The sequence below is a fragment of the Miniopterus schreibersii genome (assembly GCF_964146895.1).
Source record: "Miniopterus schreibersii genome assembly, chromosome: 18".
Lineage (NCBI taxonomy): Eukaryota > Metazoa > Chordata > Mammalia > Chiroptera > Miniopteridae > Miniopterus > Miniopterus schreibersii.
Window position 1 is genome coordinate 17,505,125 of NC_138121.1, and position 25,882 is coordinate 17,531,006.

The 25,882-nt window shown below is 42.5% G+C and overlaps 1 protein-coding gene across 1 annotated transcript in view; it reads left to right on the forward strand.

The window, feature by feature from the left end:
* Nucleotides 1–25,882, forward strand: part of PMFBP1 (polyamine modulated factor 1 binding protein 1) — a 208,747-nt gene that overhangs the window by 164,383 nt on the left and 18,482 nt on the right. Inside the window, exons 15-23 of the mRNA XM_081118742.1 lie at nt 1,508–1,579; nt 6,637–6,792; nt 15,281–15,520; nt 16,990–17,211; nt 19,177–19,347; nt 20,339–20,449; nt 23,222–23,348; nt 23,444–23,601; nt 25,345–25,585. Of these exons, the coding sequence (XP_080974868.1) occupies nt 1,508–1,579; nt 6,637–6,792; nt 15,281–15,520; nt 16,990–17,211; nt 19,177–19,347; nt 20,339–20,449; nt 23,222–23,348; nt 23,444–23,601; nt 25,345–25,585 (1,498 nt within the window). The remainder of the gene's footprint in view (nt 1–1,507; nt 1,580–6,636; nt 6,793–15,280; nt 15,521–16,989; nt 17,212–19,176; nt 19,348–20,338; nt 20,450–23,221; nt 23,349–23,443; nt 23,602–25,344; nt 25,586–25,882) is intronic.

Sequence of the window (25,882 nt, forward strand, 5' to 3'; positions counted from 1 at the left end):
CAACCAGGGATTGAACCTGCAACCTTCTGGTGCACTGGATGACGCTCCAACCAACTAAGGGCTTCACCAGACACCAGTTCTGCCAGGGGCTGGATCTTGGACCTCTCACCTTCCAGAACTATGAGAAAGAGACGTCTGTTGCGTATAAGCTACCCAGCCTGTGATATCGTTACAGCAGCCCAACCACCTCAGACACCTCGCGTGGAAGTCACTGGTGATGCTCACCAGTATTTCCTTTGGGGAATAAAGGATGAAGTTAGGCACGGCCGTGTGACTTGTTTTGGCCAATGAAATGGGAGCGGAAGTGAAATGTCACTTCCACTTTAAGAACCCGTGTGTGATTCACCAAGTTCCCTTTCTGCTGCCATGGCAACAGGCAACATACTAAATGATAAAGATTCTACCAGCTGAGGACAATGAAGAACAGGGCCCCCAGCTGACTCATAAAGGACATGTAGCACGAGTGAAAACTAACCCTTCACGGTTTTAAGCCACTGAGATTTGGGGCTTGTTGCTGCAGCATCGCTCGCCTCTCCCTGCCGGGTAAGCCTGAGCACTCGCCGCTCCGTGATGCGCCTCTGTGCACGGAGACTTCACAGGGTGGACAGTGCAGCCCGCCAGAACACAACCCCATAAACAGTCCCGGTTCCACGGCCCCAGCATTCCTTCTTCCTCTTGGCTTATGTAGGGGTGGGGGGTGTGGTTCATTACAGAGAATGAGCATTTTGATAGCTTCTCATTCTTGGAACTATTCTGCAGGTAAGTGCCTGGTGGAAATTTTTTTAGTCTTAGTGTTGAAAACATAATGAATTAGATTATTTTATTAAGCTCAATGCATTATGACCTCAAATGCATCATTCTGTACTTACACATCTACACGTGCAAAAACCTTTGGCTTTCTTTGAGGCTTTTTACCTGGATATTCCCAGCACTTTACATGTCCTAACTTTACAAGTGCCAACATAACTTGGTGCTTCAGATATTTCCAAATGAATAGTTATAAATTAGTGGAAGCTCCTCGTGGAGCAGTGAGGGAGCCTGTGTGACCTTGGGTAAGTCACTTAGCCTCTCTGGTCTTCATTTTCCTTCTCTGTAAAATAGAGATAGTAAGAGTATCTGCCTCCCAGGGTTGTCATGAGAATAAAGTTGGACTGTGTATATTCTGTCTGATTATAATTAGTACATAATGTTAACTATGTTTGAGCCATAGAATACTTAGAAATCTAGAAAGTAAGATCATTTCAGACCTTTCACTTTCCAAGAAGGATAAACTTAGAAACTATTTAGCGGTGGTTTTTTTGGAAAAGTTGTAAAACCACGGTCGTCTTCCTGGTGAAAGTTTTAACACTTTTGGAAACACAAACAGATGGGTAGGCAAGTAAGTATTGCTAACAGTTTGGGAAATTTTTCTGAACTCCCTGCTGAGAGCACACATCCAGATGGGAAAATTTTTAAAGAGCTGGACTCATTTATACTTTTTCCATCTTAAATTTTTATACTTTTCCAGGTTTATAACAAAGCTCAGAAAATGCTAAAGCTTAAAGGAGAATTGAGAAGTGCCAAGGGAATGAAAGATGAGGTAAGGCTTCTAACTCCTGTACATGCATGGAGTTGAACCTTTGTTCGAGGGGCTTCTTTTCAAGGTTCATAATTCAAAATTCCAGTAATAAGCATCCAAAAACATCACAGACAGAGGTGGGCAGCAGGGCACAGCATTTAAGAGCCCAAACTTGAGCTAGGGAGGTCTGAGTGCATATCTAATCGCAGTATGATATTGGGCATGTTGCATACCCTCTCAGAGCTTGCTTTGCCTTACCTAAAAAAAATATGAATCATGAGCACCTATTTCAGAGGTTTGCTATAAGGATTAAGTAAAATACTGCATGTAAAACACTAGTGCTTGGGACAGAGAAAGCACTTAAAAAAATATTAACTGTTGTTGCCAACATTCTCTCTTTATGTGGAATGATATGAAAGTGGAGTGTTCTGATTAGTCTAATATTTTGGTCAAACTGTGTTTATGTATTCCCTGACTTGTTCCAGAAAGGTTAGTATAGGGTTGTCCCACATGACATATGCTTTTTAACAGACCTCCTACCAAGAGGTGAGCAGCTTCTAAAAGAGGTGGTTCAGCTCCTTTCCTGCTGGATTACTAGAGGGAGCCGTAGAGGATCCGCTGCGAGTTCTGCAGGGAACAAGGATCTGGTATGGATTTTCTAGAAGGGCATTCCTTCATTTAACTAATATCTTTGGAGCACCTTCAATGTGCCAGGCATTGCTCTAGGATAGGGGAGGGGAACTTCCAGCCCTCCGGTAGTATACAGCCCGCAAAATCATTTAGTCTGCCAAGGCAACCATAGGCAGGACTCGAAATGCAATAAATCTAGGAGCTTTTCTCATAGCTAATTTTTAAGTTGATAATTTTAGGTGGCCCTCGAATGATGTTATAAATATCCAAACGGCCCTTGGCAGAAAAAAGCTTCCCCACCCCTATCTAGGGGCTGGGGATAAAGCAGTGAAAAAATAGACAAAGACCCCTGTTCTCATGAAGCTTACTTTCTAGTGAAATAATTTCTCCAATGATATGATGGAGAAACGTATGTGGCAACTACCCAAAGTGCCAATAAAAATTGTCCCATATTTTTTAGGTGACTGGCCTCTGCCATATGCCATGTGTATCCCAAACGATATGCATTATACAGTGTGCTAATTTCTAAAGAATTTAGAACACAATGAAATATACTCATTCTGCACTATACGAACATAATCGGTTTCAAAATGTTTGCTCACAGACAGAGTGAGCCCATCAATTCCCATCATCAGTCATCAAGAACTGCAATGTTTCTATAGATGTAAAAGTAAACTCAGGAATCAAGTTAGTAATGTCACTAACAGTGTTTGAAATTACTGTGGATAACTGTAAACTCTATTGCTACACAAGTAAAATGAAAAATTCCTGAAGCAATGTTAATTTTTAAGGTTTCATGTTTTTTAAAACATAACTCTCACTATAAACTTTTATATGTTGAATGGTAGTGGTGGTTAAAGTGGCTTTTTGCTGTTGGTTGAAAATTTGTCATTATCCTCAAAAAAGATAACTTCCCAAAGCTAATGACCTTTACGGTGCTGTTGGTGGACCTCAAAATTACTCTGGAAACTTCCACCCAAGCTTTCTTGTTTTTTCCAAGTGCCAAATGCGTGGGAACGCTGTCATCTTGACCCTTTCTGATCCTCTTGGGATTTGAGAGTGCTACTAAATCACAAGCTTCAGTTTCACATCAGCATCCCCCAAAGAGCATAAGACTATCTGCCAATACTTTGAAGCCTAGAGCAAAATTACTTCCCATCTTTTGAAATATATGTCAAGAAGGCATGCTGTTTGAAAAAAAAAGATCCATTTGATCAATACAGAAAATTTGCTTCAGTAAATAACCTATTGTCTAATCACTATCATGAGTATGGGGGCACCTGCAGGATCAGCACTCACCATTTTGCCTGTGGTTGGACGATGTCCCATGCCTTCCACCAAAGTGACCAGGCTCCACCCTCATGGAAGCAAAACTGGGGATCTAAGTGCAGGACTATATAGGTGAAAACTTACCTAGTATCAGAGGCCGGTGGTTTCAGCCATCGTTAGTGACTGCAGGTCTGGGACAGGATCAGATGGGGCCTGAGGGCCAGCATTATGACTCCCAGTTCATCTCATGCCCTAGTATTGGTTACAGAGCTTTGATTGATGAAATGTCAGATTAAATCAATTCTTACTACATACTGATATTCAAAAGGCATCTGCCTGGAATTTAGCCTTCATAACGTAGATAGGATTAGAAAATAGTGCTCAGTGGCCTCTGTGCACGATATTAGCAAGAAATTAGGTTTACTGGAACCTCAACAACACTTGCCTTTCGGGAGCTCTGAGGTGAACACAGTCTCTTCTTACAATTCCCTACAGTGAAAAATAATACGTGATTCAAGGAAATCACTTTATTGCTCTCCCAGCATTTCCACTCCTCCTGCTCTGATGAATTAAAAACCCCTGTACAATTTGGCCTTTAGGAAGTAAATGGTTAGATTTTGATTTCAAAAGTAAATTTCATTTGACATCCTGCAAAACACATTTGTTATTCAGCTGGTTTAGGGAATCCTCAAAGAAAGATTATTTATTCCAAAACACTTGTGTGATGAACGAAGAAATTGCCTCAGAGACTCTGAGTCAATGCTAATGTCCACATTAGATGAGATCATGTACATTGAAGATCTAATTCTGAAGTCCTGGTCCTGCAACAGAATTGGGCAAGCCAGCCTTTGGCTCAGAGGACATCCAAGACTGGAGAAAGAGGGGATTTTTTATTGTCCTGAAAGAGAGAAGGCATTTAACTTCTAACTTGTAGAGAGTCAGGTTGTATAGTGTTTGTACTTTGTTGATGAGTCCAGAGTGTGCCAGGCTCCATATGGAACCATCTGGTGACAAGGTCCTCGCCTGAAGACGCATATATTCAACATCAAGGCAAGAATACAGGGCATGTGGCACTTCTGTAGAACAGGCATTGCATTGTCCCCTAACCTCTTCATAGATGCCAAAGAAACATAGTCCTGGGACAGGAGGGGAGGGGATCCCCAGGGTCTCCCAATGAGCCTCTGTATCCTAGTCCCTCAGTGGCAGCTATGACACAAGGGATTTTAAGCACTGGAATCAAACCCTTGTGGGGTCAAAGGTTTTGTACTTTTTTTTTTTTTTTTTTTTTTTTTTTTAGCTGCTCTACACACATTTTCTTAAGAGAGTCCCTGGTAATTGTCTTAATGGTAATTACATGCCTGGGGCAATTTGACATCCACTGTTGTTTTTCTGGAAATGAGGAACAAGGGACAGGAGGAAGAGGGAGAGTTTTGAGATAATGAAATCCTTTTAATGACAGAGCCATGCCGTTAACCTAATTAAACTGTAAAGTGGTAAAAAAAAAAAAAAAAGAGTCCAGGTACTAAAAGGAAATGAAGAAATAAATCAGCTAAGACAGCAGCACTTCTGGGAAACCTTCTGAATTCCAAATCGTCTGACATTGTAGAGTCCGATTCCCATGGTTTTCTCTGGTCCCCCTCAGCCTTGTGCAGAGGTCTCTTACCATGGGGTAAGGCTTGATTTACAGTGTCCATATCAGGTGGCCAGCTCCCCTGGGAAGGTGTGTCCTATAGTTCATATATTTAGGAAGCCAGAGCAACCGCTGGGATATGGTAACAGAGCACTAGCTACAGGGTTGGGAGAGCAGAACTCTCATATTTTGCTGCTAACCAACTCTGGGACCTTGTTGCTTGGATCACTTTCCATTTCATTGCACCATGGCTTCTGGGTGCTTGTGCACATGCAACTCTCTTAGAAAAATTGCCCTTAGGCTACTGGGGTCACTTTGCTCACAAGAGCAAAGAGCTGGAAGTCCTTGGGAGTTTACCCCCCCACCGGGCTGCCCTTAGCCATTGACTGGCTGGTGCTGAGTCTAACAGCCCAGCTTTCAGTGCATCTAATCAGGACAGATTCTGGGGTGTAACTTACAGGCCAGAGTTCCCTGTGGGATCAGGCTAAAGCTCCCGCCCTTGGGACTTGTTTGAAATCCTGCCCTTGCTTGGTTTCTTTGCCTTCCCTGCTCTGCTCCCCCCCCCCCCACTTCCTTGCTGATTGTGCCTGGGAGTGTTTCCTCAATAAGTGCCATGAATCCTCGCCTAAGGGCCTGCTCTGAGTAACCTAAGACGTGTACCTACCATAAAAGCACCAGCCTCAGTCCCAACATCTGAAACAGGTGGTAGGCAGTGCCGTCCGCATGAGCGTCACGGACCGTATGCAGTGTTAGGACTAAAGCCCTGGACAGGTTCACAGGGGGCTACTTCCTAACTTCTTTCCACACCGATGCCAGCCACCCACAACACTGGGGGTGGAAGGTGGCACCCTAGTGTAACGGAGCCCCCACCCTGTTACCACAGCTCCACACCCCCAACCCCACTGAAATTACTGTGCTTCACACTCGCTATTGGTGATCTCAATCACTAATTTCCATTCTGCCCCAGCAATAATTAACTAATCTTTTTCATTCATATTCAGAGGCATTGATCCTATATAATCAGCCCAGGGATTTCACTTTTATTCCCATTGGTGTATGTCTCCAAAGGAAAAGCATTAGGTTTACAGGTGAGGGAGGTCTTTTGGTTTCGTGGGTAGAAGAGATAGTTAAGAGACTTCAGAATCCACACCAGCTCCATCACTGGTTCACTAGCCTTGACAGGTTCATTTGACATCTCAGTATGTTCACTTCATCATTGGCAGAACCATTAATATTTATAGATAGTCCATGAGGCGCCTGGAATTATTCTAGGCACTAAATTCCTCTTGAAAAAGGGGAAGTGTCTGCGATGCACCTAGAGCTGTGGGTGAAGGTTAATTAAATAAGTAACTGTCTGCATTAATGCAGGGCACTCAGACATCTTGAAAACAGAGAGTGTGTAAATGTTACGTGGAATGAGTAATAACAGCAAAGGGTGGACGAACAAATTCCCAGCAAATGTAAAGTCTCTGTCAACCAGTTAAGTGAACGAAAGTAAGTGTTTGCTCGATGGTTTATAATTGATGCTTCCGTTTTTCTGACGGCCTAGGTGGAGAAAAGAGACAGAGAAGTGAGCAGCCTGAGCAGCAAGCTCTTAAGCCTGCAAGTTGACATCAAGAATCTACATGATGTTTGCAAGAGGCAGGGGACGACTTGGCAGGAGAATCAGCTCTGTGTGGAGGAGGCGATGATGAACAGCATCCACGTAAGGGTTTCGGCAGCTGCTGCCCAGTCTGCGCTCTCCACGTCCACTCTGCTCTCTTGGACAGGGACGATAACAGACAGTTCTTCCACAGGAGCGTTTATTGAGCAAGCAGGGAGAAAGAATTAAACAGATCCATAAGTGGAAGGCTCTGTCTTTTCCTTATCTGGCCTTTCACACCTGGGCTTGCCGCACCTGTGGCCATTGCCCTGAAAGACCAAATTATAGTTACGTGAGGACAGCAGCATCTCCTTATGGACTTAGACATACTTCTGAGTTAACCAAAATATAACAACCCTTCCACCTGCTCAGAGATGTCACTGCTCATTCGTGCAACAGGTGCTCTCTTTTGGGGGGGGAGGGGGCAAAGAAATAGTTTGTTTGTTTGTTTTTACATTTAATATTATTTTGTATTATTTTCAGGTGCACAGCATAGTGCTTAGACAAATCATATACTTTACAAAATGATCCCCCCCAATTTCCAGTACCCAACTGGCACCATAAATAATTAATACAATATTATTGACTATAGCCCCTATGCTATACTTTACACCCCCGTGACTATTTTGTAACTACCAATCTGTACTTCTCAATTCCTTCACCTTTTTCACCCAGCCATCAGTCTGTTCTCTGTATTTATGAGTCTGCTTCTGTTTTGTTTGTTCATTTATATTGTTCTTTAGATTCTACATATAAGTGGAATCGTATGGTATTTGCCTTTCTCAGACTGACTTCTTTCACTTACCATAATACGCCCTAGATCCATCCATGCTGTCACAAATGGTTAAAATTTCAGTCTTTTTTGCCCTGGCTGGTGTGGCTCTGTTGGTGGAGCCTCTTCCCATGCACCGAAAGGTTGCCTGTTTGATTCCCGGCCAGGGCACATACGGGAAGCAATCCATTGATGTTTCTCTCTCTCTCTCACTCCCTGGCATGGTCATCTTTCTTAAGATTAGATTTTGAGTTAATGCTTATCTATCGCCTAAGCAGTTCCTCAGCTGAGCTGACCTCATTTCAGCCTGAGGTTTTCTCTCTTTGGAAACTCTAGCACTAAGTCCTTAAACCAGTGTCTAAATTCATCTACACAGGCTAGGGGGCCAGCTGGAATGTATTTTCCCAAAGTTCTCTAAACACTTTGAGTTTCCAAGAATTCCTTACTTTGCAGTCTTCATTTCCTTTTAGGGTGAGTTCTTAGCAACCATAAAGCAGGTACTGGTTGCACAGACCTATTGCTAGACCCCCAGGTTAGCATCTTAGCTGCTGTGTAAGCAACCACCATCTTCTTCAACATTTGTGGTCAAGGATCTGGTCTCTCTTAATTGTGTCTGTAGCGTTCTCCCAGGACTTACTACCTCCCTATAAAAACCACAAATTGTTCCTCTGTAATGCCCTAAAAATGCTACCAGCAAAGCAATTCTACCTTATCTCACTGAGCATTGCTGCCCTTTCCCCAGTAAGTCACAAACAGAAAAATCCATTGGTTTTCCTAAATGAATCTCAGGAAGAATATTATCATAATTTACTCCTTTCTAAATATTAATGTTTTAGAATATTTTCACCATTGCTGTCACAAGTTTATTTATTCCCCAAGTCAGGGAAATCCATGTAGCTTATAAATACCTGGCAACTTGGAAGGAGAAAGATATTAAGTCACATTTTAGTATTCTAATTGCCCAGAAGCTCTAACAGCTTGAAACAAGCTTTAAAACAGGCTCTTTTTTTTCTTTTTTTTTTTTTTCTTTTTGCTGGCACTTAGTGCAGAATTTAAATTGCAGGCTACACATACAAATACACAATTAGATGTGGACTTACACTCACACCCTCAGAAAATCCCTGCAAGATCTGCCTTCCTGAGGAAATGTAATTTGGGAACAAAGGGGAAACCAAAGACTTTCTGAAATGTTGACTTTCTGAAATGTTGACTGATATCTAACAAGGAGCCAGGGAAATAAGCAAGAGGTCATAGTTGAGTTATCGAGAAAATTTAAATACAACATCAGATGCCATGTGTAACTAAAGGACTGGCAGGCAGTGAGTGGGTGATGAGGAAAGAAAATGGCATGACCTTGTAAATGAAGAATACATTGTGTTCTAAAACCCAGGACAGAGCAGGGACTAAGGGAAAGCAAGTGAGGTGCCGAGGGTGCAAAATTTAAGGGCTACTCACTCTTCAGGTGCCAGCCCCTCGCTTACTGCGCTCCAAGAGTGAGAGCCTCCTTGATACTTGCATGTCAGTTGTTTCCCTCTAGTTCCTACCCTGCCCGGGAATTAAAGGGTGCCTCAATTAAAGCAAAAGGAGAAAAGATAAACATATTGGGGCGATCAAACCAGGAAAGGAAGGGTCTCTTTGAACAATTTCCCAGACTTCTTTGGCCCTGGTGGGGAGAATACCTTGATATTCAGTAGGGCTCAGGTTGTCAAACTTATGTTTGAAGAGTATGGAAGACATTATTTTAGCATAAAACTCTGTAAGAAATTTTATTTCTGCAGATAAAAGTATTTATCCCTGACCAGTGTTGTTCAGTGGTTAGCTCAGCATTGGCCTGAGCACCCCCGGGTCTCTGGTTTGATTCCAAGGCAAGGGCACATGCCTGGGTTACAGGTTAGATCCCCACCCCTGGTCTGGGCTCGTGGGGAGGCAACTAGTCGATATGTCTCTCTCACAGTGATGTTTTTCTCTCTCCTCTCTCTCTTCCCCTCCCCACTTCTTTCCACTGTCTCTAAAAAAAAATCAATGGGAAAAAAATATCCTCACTCCTTGGGTGAGGATTTTTTTTTAAAGTAATTAGTTGAATATGCAAAGATTAATAGACTCTCAATGAAAATTATCACACAGAAATATCACTTTGAATCGTTGGGAATGAAAATAAAAATTTAAGTAAATATATTTAATGCAATGTGGGATCTGGGATTGGATCCTGGAACAGAAAAAGAAACACAGTTGAAAAATTGTTGAAATCCAAACAGTCTTCATTTAGATAATAGTAATCTACAATGTTAATTTCTTCGTTTGGACAAATGTACTATTGTTATGTAAATGTTAACATTAAGGTAAGCTGGATGAAGAGTATATGAGCACTGCCTTTATTACTTTTGCAATTTTCTAGAAACCTAAAATTATCTCAAAATAGTTGTATGTGTTTTTAAGTGAAATCTCTGATAAGCAGAGATTATCAGATGAGAGGGTCTAAACCACAAAGATGCATCCAAAAGAAATGCATGTAAACAAACACAGTTCTGCATTCTAGAAAGTATAGGACCCTGGCTGGGTAGCTCAGTTGGTTAGAACATCATCTCGATACTCCAAGGTTGTGGGTTTGATCCCCGGTCAGGGCTCATACAAGAATCAACCTGTGAATGCATACATCAGTAGAAAAACAGATCTCTCCCTCTCCCTCCCTCGCCCCTCCCTCCCTCTCTCTCTCAATTCAATAAATAAAAAAGAAAAAGTATAAGAAATGCAATTTGTAGAAGATACAAAATGTAAGAGATAAACCTATCTAGTGATCTAAGGCTAAACCAGGGTTACAAGAGAAATATCCCAATACCGCAAAAAAGAGGCAAAGACATTCATGACAATGACTGGAACAATATGAGACTTTCAGGTCTTAAATGAAAAGAAAGTATCAGCAGGGATCTGATTACCAGAGCCATGCCAACCTGAGACAGAAGAGAGTCGGTGAAAAATAGAATAGGAAATAAAATGGTTACAGAGTGTTTTGAAAAGTCAACTTTAGGCAAATCAGCAGGGCCTTATGACAGACTTGGAAGAGTATGTAAGGAATTGGCAGGTTATTACATGGCTGCTAGCGATTATTCTTGAGAACTTGAGAGCTCAAGAGAATAAAGTAAGTCCCTGTAGGCTGAAAGGGGTAAATGAAGTGCTCATCCTTTTTAAAAGGGAAAAGGGACAATCTTGGTAATTATAGACCTGTCAGCTTAACTTCAATATCAGGGAAAATATAGAACTTAACATCAGTCAATTAGCATCAACTTGAAAAGCACAGAGTATTGGGTGGAAACCAATGTGACTTCTCAGTTAATTTCCTTCTGTGATCAGGTGGCCACATAGGCAAGGAGGGAGCAATAGCTATAATCTCTTTGACCATAAGTAGAGATAAAAAGGTTGACTAAATATGGGAACAGATTCCTACACAGGGCCAGTGCTCTTCATCTTTTAAAACAGTTGAGGCCTGGATAGCAATCTGTCTGAGAAACATGGTGGACCAGATGGCCTCCAGAATCGGGTCCAACTCTCAATAGTCATTCTAAGAACTAATCTTACTTCCATAAAATCATTTCCAAGTTGCTCATTTTCTCAGTTTAAAGGTCAAAGAAGAATCTAATAAAATAGCTGTCTTCATTAGAAAGAAAACTTTTTAAAAGGAAGACAAAAAAGCAATGGGAAATGCATTAATGCCTTTATGATACTGCTCTTTGGCACATATAAGAGAAATGTAGGCTTAATCCATAGCATGTCATTTTCTATTCATTTAGAATTAAGAAAAATAATCTTTTGAATACTTAAGGATAAATAAGTAGAAATTTAATAGGTCTCAAAGAAGTCTAGGCATTTCTCCAAGCCTTTGAAATCTGGTTCCTCTAAACACATAGGTATCTATAGTGTGCAAATGTTTAAAATTCTCATCCAAGAAAACTCTTGTTTCTCTGCACATATGAGCCATTTTCGGATCTTTATAACCAGACGAATTAAGGCAGGTGTTATGTTTGCCCTGTACTGAAAGATTTGAGTGAACTCTTATCATCTGACTGGTCCATCATGTTACCACAAAGCCAAGATAAACAGAATTGTGGCAAATTTTGATAAGGATTTTATTGGGTATTTGCTTCACTAAAATAAGCCCTTCTTATGTATGCCTGTCCCCTGAATGTCCACTCCTTTGTTTTAGTTCTATCTACATTAAATACTTACCATGTCTTTTTCCAAGTAGCTCTTCACCCCCAGCTCAACTGGATAGACTGAGGACTTGGGCTCTTGAGAACATCCCCATACATGTGCCTGGATACAAGTGCACATGTGTGTGCGCACACACACACACAAACACACATTATTCTCAAGTCCCTTCTCTCTGAACCTCATTTACAGACAAGATCTGAGAATAACAACATTCTTATCTTGAAAAGAATGAAAGCACTTAACTGGAAACATTTAATATAAATTCTGGAAATTATAGCTACACAAAGTAAATACTTCTTTCCTGTTTGGCTCAGGAAAGAAGTCTCATCAACTTTCCCCCAGTATACTGGATATTCAGGCCAGGCGTTCAACTTGTCTTTGCCTAGGATTTCTTTTGCCTGGTGACCATTGTAGTTAGTTTTCTCTGTCTTCTCTATTCTGAGGCATTAAGGATTAAATAATCTTTTAGGAGAGCCAGAAAGAGTAAATCAGATTGAACTGACACAACCAGCTGTAGACTTTCTGGTTCTGAATTGGACTAAGCCTCCCTTATCTGTGCTGCCCCATCCACTCTCACTAGAGAGGATTTTCTCTGGGGTCCCAGCTCTTACTTAATTAACCTCATTAAAACTCTATCTCTCTAGTTACTCAGACCAAAACCTCAGAGTCACCCTGCCTTGAATGACCATGATCTCCCACCATCCCACAACTAACACAACAGCAAATCCTGTGGGCCCTACTTCCAAAATAATCTAGAATCCAACCATTTCTCCCACCTTCTACTGTGACCACCTTGGTCCAAGCCATCATCCTTTCTCACCCACATTCTTGCTGTAGCCCCCTAACTAGTCTCCCTGCTTCTGCCTCCCTGTAGTTGATTTTCAATAGCATACCCTTGTAACATCTAAAGGAGATCACGTCATTCCCCTCTGCTCAATACTCTCTAATGGTCTTTCATCCCCCGAAAGGAAAAGTTTAAGTCTTTAGAATGTTGTGTGTGACCCTAAAGAACATCACCTACCTTTCTTTTCTTTCTTTTTTTTAATTCTTATCCGAGGATATTTTTTCCATTGCTTTTTAAGAGAGTGGAAGGGGGAGAGAGAGAGAGAGAGAGAGAGAGAGAGAGAGAGTCAAAACCTCAGAGTCATACTGTCTTGAATGAGAGAGAGAGAGAGACATCGACCAGGGCCAGGGATCAAGCCTGCAACCGAGGTACGTGCCCTTGGCCAGAATCAAACCCAGGACCCTTCGGTCTGTGGGCCAACGCTCTAACCACTGAGCTGAACCGGTCAGGCAACATTACCTTCCTTTCCTTTCACCTCCCCTGGTACCACTTTCCCCTTTACTCTCTCTGCTCCAGCCAGAACAAAGTGACTCCTCAAACACCACTGGGCTTCTCTCACCTCTAGGCCTTACCATGTGCTATTATTTCCCCCCGAAGTGCCCCTGCTGTAGATTCCCACCAGGCTCCTCCCCTGTCTCCTTCAAGTCTTGGCTCAAATGTCACCTTCTCAATGTGGTCCTCCATGAAAACATTTAATTCAGAATTACAACTGCCTCCATCCTGGCATTCCTCATCTCCCTCTCCTGCTTTACTCTCCTCCATAACACTCTTTTTCCTTTTAATACACTACATGATTTATTTGATTCTCTTTCTCTCTCTCTCCCCTTCTCCCCACCCTCTCTATTAGATGCAAACTACATGAAGGCAGAGATTCTGTGTGTTTTATAAACTTCTGTATCCCCATTACCTAGCACAGTGGTCAGCACATGGTAGGTGCACCATCCTATTTGCTGAACAATTCCTTAAGTGAAAATATCCACACAACAGCTACTATGTTAATATTCATAGCAGCATTATTTATAATAGCTAAAAACCAAAACAATCCAAGTATTCATTAACTGGTGAAGAGATGAACAAAATATGGTATATTCATACTATTTAGCAATAAAAAAGAACAGAATACTGATTCTTGCTAGAGCCTGGATGAACCTCAAAAACATTCTGCTAAATGAAAGAACCCAGACACAAAGATGACATTTTATATAATTCCGTTTATATGAAATGTCTGGAAAGGGTAAATCAGTACAGGCAGAAAGCAGATTAGTGGTTGCCTGGAGCTGAGGGTAGGAGCAGAAGTGACAAATGGGCAGGAGGGGATGTTTTGAGGTGATGGAAATGTTCTGAAACTGGATTGTGATAATGATCACACAGCTCCCTATTGCTACAAATCATTAAACTGTACACTTACAATGGTAGGATTTTATGATATCTAAAGGATACTTCAATAAAACCGTTAAGAAAAGCAGTTCATTTTTTAAATGTCTGAAACTACTCTGTTAGTGAAGCCAAGGCCACAAGTTCAAATTCTTGGGCAGCGAGGAGAGTGTGCACTCTATTTTATTTCCTTCTCTCTCAATACCTAGGTGTGTATGGATCTCTAGTCTAGGTCCTCCAGGAGCAGACATGGCCCTTGCCTTCCAGGAGTTTATAATCTACTTACAGTATGAGATGCACAGAGATCATACAGTGCAAGGTGGAACGTGTAAAGGACATGCCAGTAAAGTCTGTGGTATTGATGCAAAGACATCTTTGCAGGGAAAATGGGAAAGAGAGAAACATTTGGACAGGGTTTTAAAGAATGAATTGGAGGGTACTAAGAGACAGGAGCTAAGGGATACCCACAGGCCACCCTCTTTACCCATTTCTTTCACATGTAATCAGGCATGTTGGGCAAGAAAAAGTAGACACAGCAGTGCAAAGGCCTCAACTGTACTAGATAAACAACTCAGGGGTGTGTCCTACCAGCAAAATACTTGAGGCAAAGTGGGTGTTCAACATAATGTCTATTGAATGAGGAATGAAAGTGCAGGATGGGCCTAGCAGCATTTCAGGCAAATTGTGGATTGGCAGGGAGATATCTCTCTCTCTCTCTCTCTCTCTCTTTCTCTCTCTCTCTCTCTCTCTCTCTCACACACACACACACACACAAAACATCCGCAAGGTGACATCTTCCATCAGGAAGAGGAGACAGAGCCGGTGCCCAGACATGCCTGAACAATACCTCTGCCTCCCATTTCCCACCATCCAGAAACCCGTTTCCCCAAACACCTACCCACGACTTCACTCTTTCATCTGGGCATTTTTTAATAATCGGAATTAGTCCAAGAACTGTGACCAGAAATCCATTACCTTCTAGGTCAATTGTGTTATCTCTATATGTGAAGACAAAACATAAGCATATTATCACATATATCTTTTGTACTACTCTCCAGGTCCTTTCTGTGTATTTTTTTTTTCTGACCTAAATAAGAGGAATAGTAGATCTAAATAGTAAGAAAGAACTATGGTTGTTGTTTTTTTTCTTCTTTTAAATCCTACTTATGAGCGGTAATACAAAGTGATGTTTCATTGTGAATTAGAGCGAAACATTTAATAAGTGCTCTGTAGATGAAAAGATAAAAGGGCGGGTAGATGGATGTGAACGGTTGAACAAATTTAAAAAATCAAAGAGTGGATGCAAGCTTAGCAACTCTCCAAAGCCTTCTCTGTATATCTGATCTCAATTGCAGAATAAAAAGGAAGCATTAGCATTCGAATCACAGATGGAGTTTGGGTCCAGTAAGCAGTGTCATCTGAGACAACTCCAGCAACTCAAGAAGAAATTGCTGACCCTTCAACAGGAACTGGAGTTTCGCACGGAGGAGCTGCAGACCTCTTACTGTTCCCTCCTGCAGTATCAGTCCATCCTGGAGAAGCAGACTTCAGACCTGGTTGTTCTTCACCACCACTGCAAACTGAAAGAAGACGAGGTATAGATAGACTTACTATGGGAATGTCTCATGTGTCCGTGCACCCACAGAAATCAGGCCAAGCCTACTAGAAAGCAAACACTGGACTTACAGAGGAGAGCTTCGCAGCATCTTGAGCAGGTCTTATCAACTTCCCCTCTTTAATTCTTGATCTTTTTGAGGCTGAGCAGAGGGAGCTAAACAGAATGGCATCACTGGGTGAGAGCTCCAGTATTAATGCCTGTGGGGTATGTGGTCTGAGTCTGTGTGTGTGCACATGTGTGTGTATGATGTGTGTGAAGGCCCATCATTTCCATTTTATTACCATTGCAATGTAAATGCAAGAGACTCTAGGTCTCTGAGGGCTATAAAAAATAAAAGGCCTAAGGTCCATTAAATGAACTTTTTTTTTTTAGAAAAATCAGGTTTTGATAATATATAAATTCCTGGCTCTGGCATAGCTGATAAGATAACCAGACATTGAGCCTGAATCAGTCGTTGAGAATACCAAGTCATTCATTTTTTTCAGACTGGAGTTTGAGATCATCTAGACTTAGCTTAACTATATTCTGGAGACTCATTTCTATTCAAGCCATACAATTTAGCACTCTCCACTATGTACAGTTGTTTGCTTGTTTTAAACCATATCTTCCCAAAATTGTCAGAGTTTATAAACTCTGAGTGAGGAGCTGCATCGTATAGGTATGTGTCCCTCAGCACCCAAGACATTGCTCATGAGCATTCAATAAATGTGTCAGTTGGTCGGCTAATTAATTGATTGGGAAGAAAAGAAATCTAAATAAGGATTATACAAATCCCAGAGGAACTTCGGGTCATGTTCCCCACTGCCTCTGGGGAACTTTGCTGACATGGACCTGTGTGCCCAAGGTGCTCTACATTTTCTAATTAGACCCCTAGAGAATATCTAGGAAAGAGAGAATACTGGCATTTCGAGTCCTTAAAAAAAAAAAAAAATTTTTTTAAATGGCGCTATACAAATTGATTCCTATTAATCAACTAAAAAGTCTTTATGTAATTCTTACTATATGCCAAGCAGAATGGAAAATAAATATGGTCCCTGTCTTTAAGAAGCTTACAATCTAGCCCAGTGGTTGAGCATCTACCTATGACCCAGGAGATCACGGTTCAATTCCCGGTCAGGGGACATACAGGAGGCAGCGATGAATGACTCTCTCTCTCATCATTGATGTTTCTATCTATCCCTCTCCCTTCCTCTCTCTGAAATCAATAAAAATATATTTTAAAAGAATGAAAACAAAGAAGAAGCTTACAATCTAAATAGGACAAGCTTTTTGTTTCTAATCTTTAACATTCTGATGTTATATATTGTAGCTTTTAGATCTGTACTGGGCTTATTCTCTGTATTTGTTTCTTAAGATATAAGACTCCTCTGCATGGTCTTACAGGCATATTCTTTCCTCGTTAGCTGCTTCTATGGGTTCAGTGTGGTTTTGTTCCTACACCAACAGGTGATTCTCTATGAGGAAGAAATTGGAAATCACAATGGGAACACAGGAGAGAAGCTCCACTTGGCACACGAGAAACTCGCCTTGGCCGGGGACAAGATCGTCTCCCTAGAAAGAAGCTTAAACCTCTACAGGGATAAATACCAGGCTTCCCTAAGCAACATTGAATTACTGGAGTGTCAAGTCAAGATGTTGGAGGGGGAGCTCAGCGGGATTGTCAGTCAGGTAGGACTTAAGCTAGGCCTCTCAAACCAGGAGCTCCAGCAAGTGGGCAAGCTCCCAGGTGGCCCCCTGCAACAGTCCCAGCCTCCTCCAGAAGCCCAGACCTTCAACCAGATGGCATTCCTTCCCTTCAATGTGTAGCCCTCAGCTTTGAGCCTCCAGCCCTCACATCCCCTTTAAGATTGCTCCTTAGGATTTTGAGGCCCTCAAGCAATATAAAAAGCCACCACTTCAGCCCTAGCTGGTTTGGCTCAGTGGTTAGAGTGTCAGCCCAAAGACTGAAGGGTCTCGTGTTCCATCCTGCTCAGGAGCTCACATGTACCTCAGTTGCAGGCTAGATCCGGGCCCCGGTCAGGCGCATGCAGGTGGCAGCCAATCGGTGTGTGTCTCTCACATCGGTGTTTTTCTCTCTCTCTCCCTTCTACTCTCTCTGAGAAGCAATGGGAAAAAATATCCTCAGGTGAGGATTAAAAAGAAAAAAGAAGAAGCCAGCACTTTAAATAAGGCAGAAAGTGAACCACCAAATGAGTTCTCAGATCTGCCGTGTTCTCATGGGGGTCTGGTGCAGGGCCCTTCCAGACCATAGAGCTCATGCAAATCATAACTTCAGGGTCAAACAGGAGGAGAAAGCTGTGAAACGTGGGAAAGAAGAGCCAGAATGCCTGAGTTTGTGTTCGTTTTTCAGTTACTTTTTTTAATTACACAAGTAATACAAAGATACAGGCTCTCTAGACAGAAGTATGGAGATTAAATGTGAAAGTTCACCGTCAGCCTCCTTCACTCTCCCCCTAGGCAATCCCTAGAATAATGTGTTGCGAATCTTCCCCAGCCTTTTGCTGTACAGTTACATATATAAATAGTTAGGATTTTCTTTTTACATAAATGGGTCATTTTATAAATGTGATTCTACAACTTGCTTTTTAAATGTATCTTAATTTCTTTTAAGTTACTACGTTGTATTCTGTAATGTGACTATACCATCTACTGACCTGTTTTTCTATTACAAATAAGCTGAAAGGAACATCCTCATTTCTGTGGGGTAGTTTCCTGAAGCTGGATTGCTGGACCAAAGGATATGGTTAATTTTAACGTTTAAAGATACTTATAAATTGCAAACCAAAAAGATTCTGCAATTTTTACCAATAATAATTGAGAGAGTTTATCTCCCCATACTCTGTATATTTTTCAATCTTCTTAAATTGTGCTAAACTGATGGATTTTTTAAAAAACAGGTTTCTCATTACGGTTTTTATTTCCTTTAATTCTAATGGTTGTGGATTTCTAAGGCATCTTGTTAAGTGAAAAAAATCTGTTTTTATGTTTTAAAAAGGCAACCTAATATCTGCATTCTACAGGTTCATTTATATGTGTGTGAATGTATAGATAAAGTTCTAGAAGGTTATGCATGCATAAATGGTCATCTCTGGAGAATGCAGTGAGTATAGGATTAGAGAAGGTGGTCAAAGAGAAATTGTAATGTTACACTGTTCTAGAAAGGTGGTATAACATGTATTACTTGTGCAATTTGAAATTAATTTTCAAAGTATATCTACAAATAACAAAATGAGAAATATCCTAAATAAATTGTCAAGTGAAAATACAATTTACAATAGTGCGTAGAAGACTAATTTGTGTAGGCAAAAAAGTTAGGTTATATACATATATTTATAAAATATTTCTGAAAAGATACCAAAAAACTGGTAACAAGGACTGTGATGGAGGAGGGGACGTGAGTCATAAAGGGCCAAGATGGAGGAAGACTGAATTTTCAGTTTATTCTCTCGTGAACTGTTTGAACTTTATACCATGTGTATACACTTGTTAATTTTTTCTTTTGTTACGAAAGTTATGATTCACATATTTGAACACAAACTTTTAGAATGTAAATCTAGAGATTTTTCTCATGCTCACAGCATTCTTAACTCAGAAATTACGAACAAAACCACCCATTATTTTTAAATATCCCAGGAACCCGAGAATAAGGGTGATCATTCAAAGGTGCGTATATACACCTCCCCCTGCATGATTCAAGAGCATCAGGAGACCCTGAAACGACTGTCGGAAGTCTGGCAGAAGGTCTCCGAACAGGATGAACTAATCCAGGAGCTTCGAAATAAGCTAGCCTGCAGTAATGCTTTGGTAAGTGCCTTCTTCTAGAACACTTGTCTGAGACTCCCAAAAAAAAGCCAGGAGAGAAGAAAGGAGGGAAACAGAGTCACCTAAAGTAATCTCTTTCACCAAGACTCCTCAAATGGCTTAAATAAATTTGCTTCTGCCTTTTATTCATGTCCTCCACGGTATGCATTCTCCCAACCCACACTGAGTTTAAGATCGTATAGAGACGTAAAGGCTTTCACACAACAACCTACTTGCCCATCACTAGGGAAGTGGTTGAAGAGTTTTCCGTATTAGGGAATAATAAGCAGCCAAGAAAATGGATTAAGCAGATCTGTAGGGGCTACATGGAAGGATGCTTGTGATACATTGTTGAGGACAAGTTGCAGAATCTTATGTTTAGTTCCACTTTTGTTTTTTAGTGACCTTGATCATGATGTAGAAGTATATATTGGAAATTGCCAATAATGTCCCTTCCTCCTCAGGGGAAATGAAAGGGGGAAGAATGAATGGAGTCGAATTTTTCACTTATTATCAATGCTTAGGTTTTATTTAATTATTCAAAACAAGCAAGAACAAAAATTTCATGGAGGTTTTTTATTTTTAAAAAAAAAAGTACGTACACATTTACCCATTCTATATAAAACTTCCTTCTTTAATTCTTGAACTTTGAGCCCCATCTCCTGATAGATTAAGTGCATCTTTCCTAATTTCACAGCTTCCAAAGAACCTTCTTCATCTGCCTAGCAAACTGGACCGCACAGAGGTTCAGGAGGGAGTCCAAAATGTGTCCACTGACAAACTCAAGACAAAACACTGTCTATGCCTTAGTGAGCCTTGATGTAAGACTGAGGACATGATTCCTTCCCCACACCAACCCCACAGGAAGTGTGTGATGAATTATGTAATGTTACAACAAACTTAGGCTGATCAAAGGAACACCCTGCTGACATAGTACTAGCAGTAAACACGGAGCATTGATCATGCAGCCTGACTCGCCTGTGCTCATTTGCAGGTTCTAGAGCGTGAAGAGGCTTTGATAAAATTACAAGCCGACTTTGCTTCTTATACAGCCACCCACCGACACCCTCCTAGCTCCTCAGAAGATTGTGAGGACATCAAAAAGGTGGGACAGCGTTCGCTTATTTGTGCCTGGTGGGTTGTGCCAATTTGGGTTTGAGTCTGGGTCTTCCTTCTTATTTTTAATTTTTATATTATATTTTGTATTTTATTTTGTATTTGTGTGACCTTGGTTGGCCCTGCCACATGGATGCTGCCACCCCAGCGAGTGTGTCTGCCAGCATTCGATTTTGGAATCAAATTTTGGAACTGCGCCTGTCTCTTAATGTATTTCCAGCAGTGCACCTAAACAAGATAGAGACTCCTGTTGGCTTGCTAGGTTCAGAAGGACCATTCCAGCCTTCTAGTTTCTGGTTGGAGTTGAAAAGTAGCAAATTTAGGGAAGATTATTAATTCAAATTCACTCCCTTTTGAAAACCTGATACTTTCAAAATTCAAAGGCATCTAAAAAGTTGATTCTCATAATGAACAAGCATTTAAACCATGTAAACAAATAGCAAGATTTGACCAACCAAGAGTCAAAACTAGGTCAGGCCCGGCCGGGCATGGCTCAGCAGTTGAGCGTCGACCTGGGATCCAGGCCATTGGGGTTCGATTCCCGGTCAGGGCACATGCCCGGGTTGCAGGCTCGATCAATGACTTTCTCATCATTGATGTTTCTGTGTCTCTCCCCCTCTCCTTCCCTCTCTCTGAAATCAATAAAGATATATTTTAAAAAAAAAACAAAACAGCAACAACAATAAACTAGGTCAGGTCCCCTCCTTAGGTGAGCCATGCCTGAACTTGAGGTCCGAGGTAGAGCCAGCCACATGAGGGCAGCCTGCTGACGCTCAAATAGGGGCAATGGGGGGTGGCAGAGAGACTAAATGACACATACAAGCTCTCCAAGGGATCCTCCAGTGGGGGAGCAAAGACTCCTCTTTTCAGGACTTTCTGATCCCAGAAAGTTTGAATGAATCAGGGATCAATATTCAACTTTGGAGTTTTCTCCTCGGACATCTGTCAATATTTATTTTAAAGGTCAGTTCCATGTTATTCACATCCTGACCTACAGCAAGATCTCATCGCACTCCTTTTTTATTTTTGTCTGAAAAATGTCTTTATTTCTCCCTTAGTCTTTCATTTTTTATAGTGGTAAAAAAAACACATGACATCGAATGGACCATCTTAACCACTTTTAAGTGTAAGTTCTTCCATGTTAAGTACATAAACTTTGGTGTAAAACAGATCTCTAGAGCTTTTTCATCTTGTAAAACTGAAACTCTGTTTCCACTAAACACTAATTCCTCTTTAACACCCCATCTTGAAAACATGATACGGACTTTCCCAAGACACAGACTATGCCCTCCCCCTCCGTATACTACCCAAAGCCTTCGTGTTACCCCAACATTCTCTTAGGAAGGGAACCACCCACGTCTCAGTTAGGGCCAGCACTCCTCTCCCCGCTCTGCTGGCCTGGCTAGACTGGGCCTTTGAGTCTCTGTGGTACCCACCTGAGCCATATGGCGACCACCCTGTGTCTCTCTAGCTGCCCCCTGTCTTCATGCTGCAGGCCTCCCTCGCTGTCAACTCTGAAGTCACATAACCATCTCTTCCCAGCCTCCCTTTGATGCCTAGACATCTCATCGCTCCCCCTCAGCCACGTGCACATGTTCCTGCCTTCTCTTCGTTACAGGCCACCTCCATCTCCTTCAGGATAGAAGCCAAAGTTCTTGCCAAGGGACTACAAGCCCCACATGATATGACTGCCCCCCAACTTCCTAACCTCATCTCCTCCTTTCCCCATCACTCACTCCACTGTAAGAGTCCATAGACCTCTCCGGGGTCTTGTCACTGGCTACAAAGCTCTTCCCTTAGATACCTACAACATGGCTCACACCCTCACCTCCAGCAAGTCCCTGCACAGAGGCCACCTTCTCAGTGAGGCCAGCCAACCCATACTATTTAATATTGCAACCCCACATACCTGACCCTGCCCCATCACCTCCATCCCCCTTTTGTTGTTGTTTCTTCCATAGCACTTACCAATTTTTAACATTTTCTATAAGTCACTAAGTATTATATTCTTTGTCTGTCTCACCCCAACCAGAAAACCAGCTCCATGGGGGCAAGGATTTGTGTGTATGTTGTTTGCCACACCCAGGACAGTGCCTGGCACATAGTAGCTGCTCCATCAATGACATTGATTGTTGTAGGGAGGGAGAAGTGGCTTCTTTTGTGCACATTCAATGTGAGTGTGAGAAGTCTGCCATTTCCCTTTATTAAAAATTCTGGTTTTTTAAATTGATATGTAATTGACAGACCATAAAATTCACCACTTAAAGTATATAATCAGGCCCAGCAAGGTGTGGCTCAGTGGTTGAGCATCGACCTAGGATCCAGGAGATCGAGGTTTGATTCCTGGTCAGGGCACACGTCTGGTTTGCGGGCTTGATCCCCTGCACACGTCAGGGGCGTCCAGGAGACAGCTGATCAATGACGACTCTCATCATTGGTGTTTCTCTCTCTCTCTCCCTCTCCCTTCCCCTCTCTGAAATCAATAAAGATATATTTTATAAAATAAAGTATATAACCAGTGGCTTTTAGTATATTCACAGAGTTGGGCAATGTCACCACTAATTCCAGAACATTTTTATCACTCCAGAAAGAAACCCGTATCCATGAGGAGTGACTCCCCATCACCCACCCCACCCGCAACCCCTGGCAACCACTACTCGGCTTTCTACGCTGCAGATTTGCCTGTTCGGGACATTCCGAATTTTAGAAAGCATTCTCCCCCATGTGCTCACCCTGCCCCGCTCTTTCTCCCCCTTCCCAGATCCTGAAGCACTTGCAGGAGCAGAAAGACAGCCAGTGCCTGCACGTGGAGGAATACCAGAACCTCGTGAAGGACCTGCGCATGGAGCTGGAAGCCGTGTCAGAACAAAAGAAAAACATCATGAAGGGTAAACCATGAGCTGGCGGGCTGGGGGGGGGGGCGGCCAGAAGAAAGGCAGAGCCCGCCTCTAAGTGAGGAGCGCCCCGTCTCGCCCCACCGCAGAGATGATGAAGCTGGAGCTGGACCTGCACGGGCTGAGGGAGGAGGCGTCTGCCCACGTGGAGAGGAAGGAGAAGGAGGTTATCATCCTGCAGCACCGGCTGCAGGAGCTGCAGGCGCAGTTCACGGAGGCCCAAAAGCTTGGTTTGAAGAAAGACACGGTAAGGCGAGGAGCCGCCAATAGGGCGCGCGAGGCCAGCCTCCGCCAAGTCGAGCCCGCTGGGCAGATCTGCACCTGCTGTGAGGCTTGGGGAGCAGCAATGCGTGTGCAGGGGTTCCCTGGGCTCTTTGGGCCCAGAGACGATTCCGAATGCTTCTTTAGCACTTCTCATAGCACATAATAAATAAATAAAAGCATTATCCGGAGACCTTAATAGAGATGTTGACTCTATAAGAAAGGGGGTTTTTCCCCCCATCCCTGCAAGGTAGAGAATTTGGGACACACTTCTGTTGTTCCCTTATGCTTTTGTTCATGCTTGATAGAAGAAAGAAAGGTTATAAAATAATGTGTAGCCTTATTAAGAATATGAAGTGAATTTCAATTTTTAAAATGACAAATATCTTAGAATATACAAACCGGGCAGTTTGAAAATATCAACAGAGCTATGCCCTAGAAGACCTGCAGCTTCCAGCAAAAATCAAGGCCCTGGAAAAGCCTAGGGATGACACCAAGGACAGAAAGGTTGTACAACTAATGCAAGCTTTTGTAGTCAGTACTGTCAAACTCTGAACTTTCACCAGAGCTAGTAGAAATAATCCAGTTGGTTGACTGGCTGGGCATTCACACCTCCTATTTCAAGGTACAGGTTCATTAGTTAAAACAGGGGCGTCTGGAGAGATGACAACAGGAAGCGAGGCATCTGGATGGGCAGCTTTGGGTCACTCATACAGTCATCCGGCAAGCACTTTTGAGCCCCTCAGATATGCCAAGCACTGTTCTAGGCACGAAGAATATTATAGAATTGTATATCTGAAACCTATAAAATTTTATTAACCAATGTTGCCCCAATAAATTTAATTTTAAAAAAGCATTAAAAAAAGAATATAATAAAACATGCAACATCCCTATTCTCATGAATCTTACATTCTAGTGTGGACAGACAATAAACAAATAACAAAATTAATATGTCACCCCGGCCGGGCATGGGTCAGCGGTTGAGTGTCAACCTAGGATCCAGAAGATCTGGGTTCAGTTCCTGGTCAGGGCACATGCCCTGGTTGCAAGCTTGATCCCCAGTTAGGGGCATGCAGGAGGCAGCTGATCAATGACTCTCTCAACATTGATGTTTCTATTTCTCTCTCTCCCTTCCTCTCTCTGAAATCAATAAAGATATTTTTCTAAAAAATATGTCAGATACTGATCAATTCCTAAAATAGCTTGGTGGCTGTTTTACACAGGGTAGTCAGGGAAGGCCTCTTTGACAAGGTGGCATTTGGGAAGAGACTTAAATGAAGTGAGTGAGCCACCCAGGTTTGCCTGGGTCTTGAGGAAGAATTTTCCAGGCAGAGGGAGTAGCATGTGCAAAAGCCTTCAATTGGGAGTCCACTTGGAGTGTTCCAGGAAACCATCTGAAACAGACAGGGGTGGGGGTGTCAAGAGGTGAGGTCAACCTGGTAGCCAAGGACCTGGTCATGAGCATCCTGGGAGGCCTTTGCTAAGTGAGATGGAGCCAGTGAGGGGTTTTGAGCAGAAGTATACAAGACCTGGCTTGCATCTTTAGAGGCCCCGCCCTCGCTGCTGCAGTGAGAACAGGCTAAGAGGAGGCAGGGAGCTAAGGTAGGAGGCTATTGCAATATCCAGGCAGGAGAAGATGGTGGCTGTAAGAGGGCTCAAAGGATCTCTAATGGACTTTGCCCTGCCACTGTGCAGGCCTTCATGAGCATGAACGCTTTGCTTTCCTCAGCTCCTCCATGAGAAAGATGAAATGCTGCACGAGCTAGAGAAGGAACTGACACAGGTTCAGACAACCCTCCTGAAAAAAGAGATGGAGCTGGAGAAGCAGCAACTCATGACAACAGAACTCGAAATCGCCCTCCAGGAGGTGAAGCAGGATAAGTGCAAGGTGGAGTGTGGGACCCTGCGAGCTGAGATCCAGAAGCTGAAGGACTTTCTCGAAGGTGCCCAGCAGCAGCTGATACTAACTGGTGAGGCCCCAGCAAGCACTGTCCCCATCACACTTCTGACACATGAGGCCAGTGCAGCTCCTTTCTCTCTCTAAAGGGCCATCCTCCTCTGCCTCCCCACTTTCTCACTTCAGATCTTCCTTGGTCTCACCTCACATCTCAGCAGTTATGACGCCCTCTTGAATTCCTTCATTCACCCCCAACCTCACCCTCTCTCTGGAACCTTCACCACAAAGCAGGAGCTCAGCTTGGGAAAGTGAACTGCCCACTGTTTCCTCAGCACTTCAGATAAAGACCCTCTCCTTTCTCTGCCGTGGG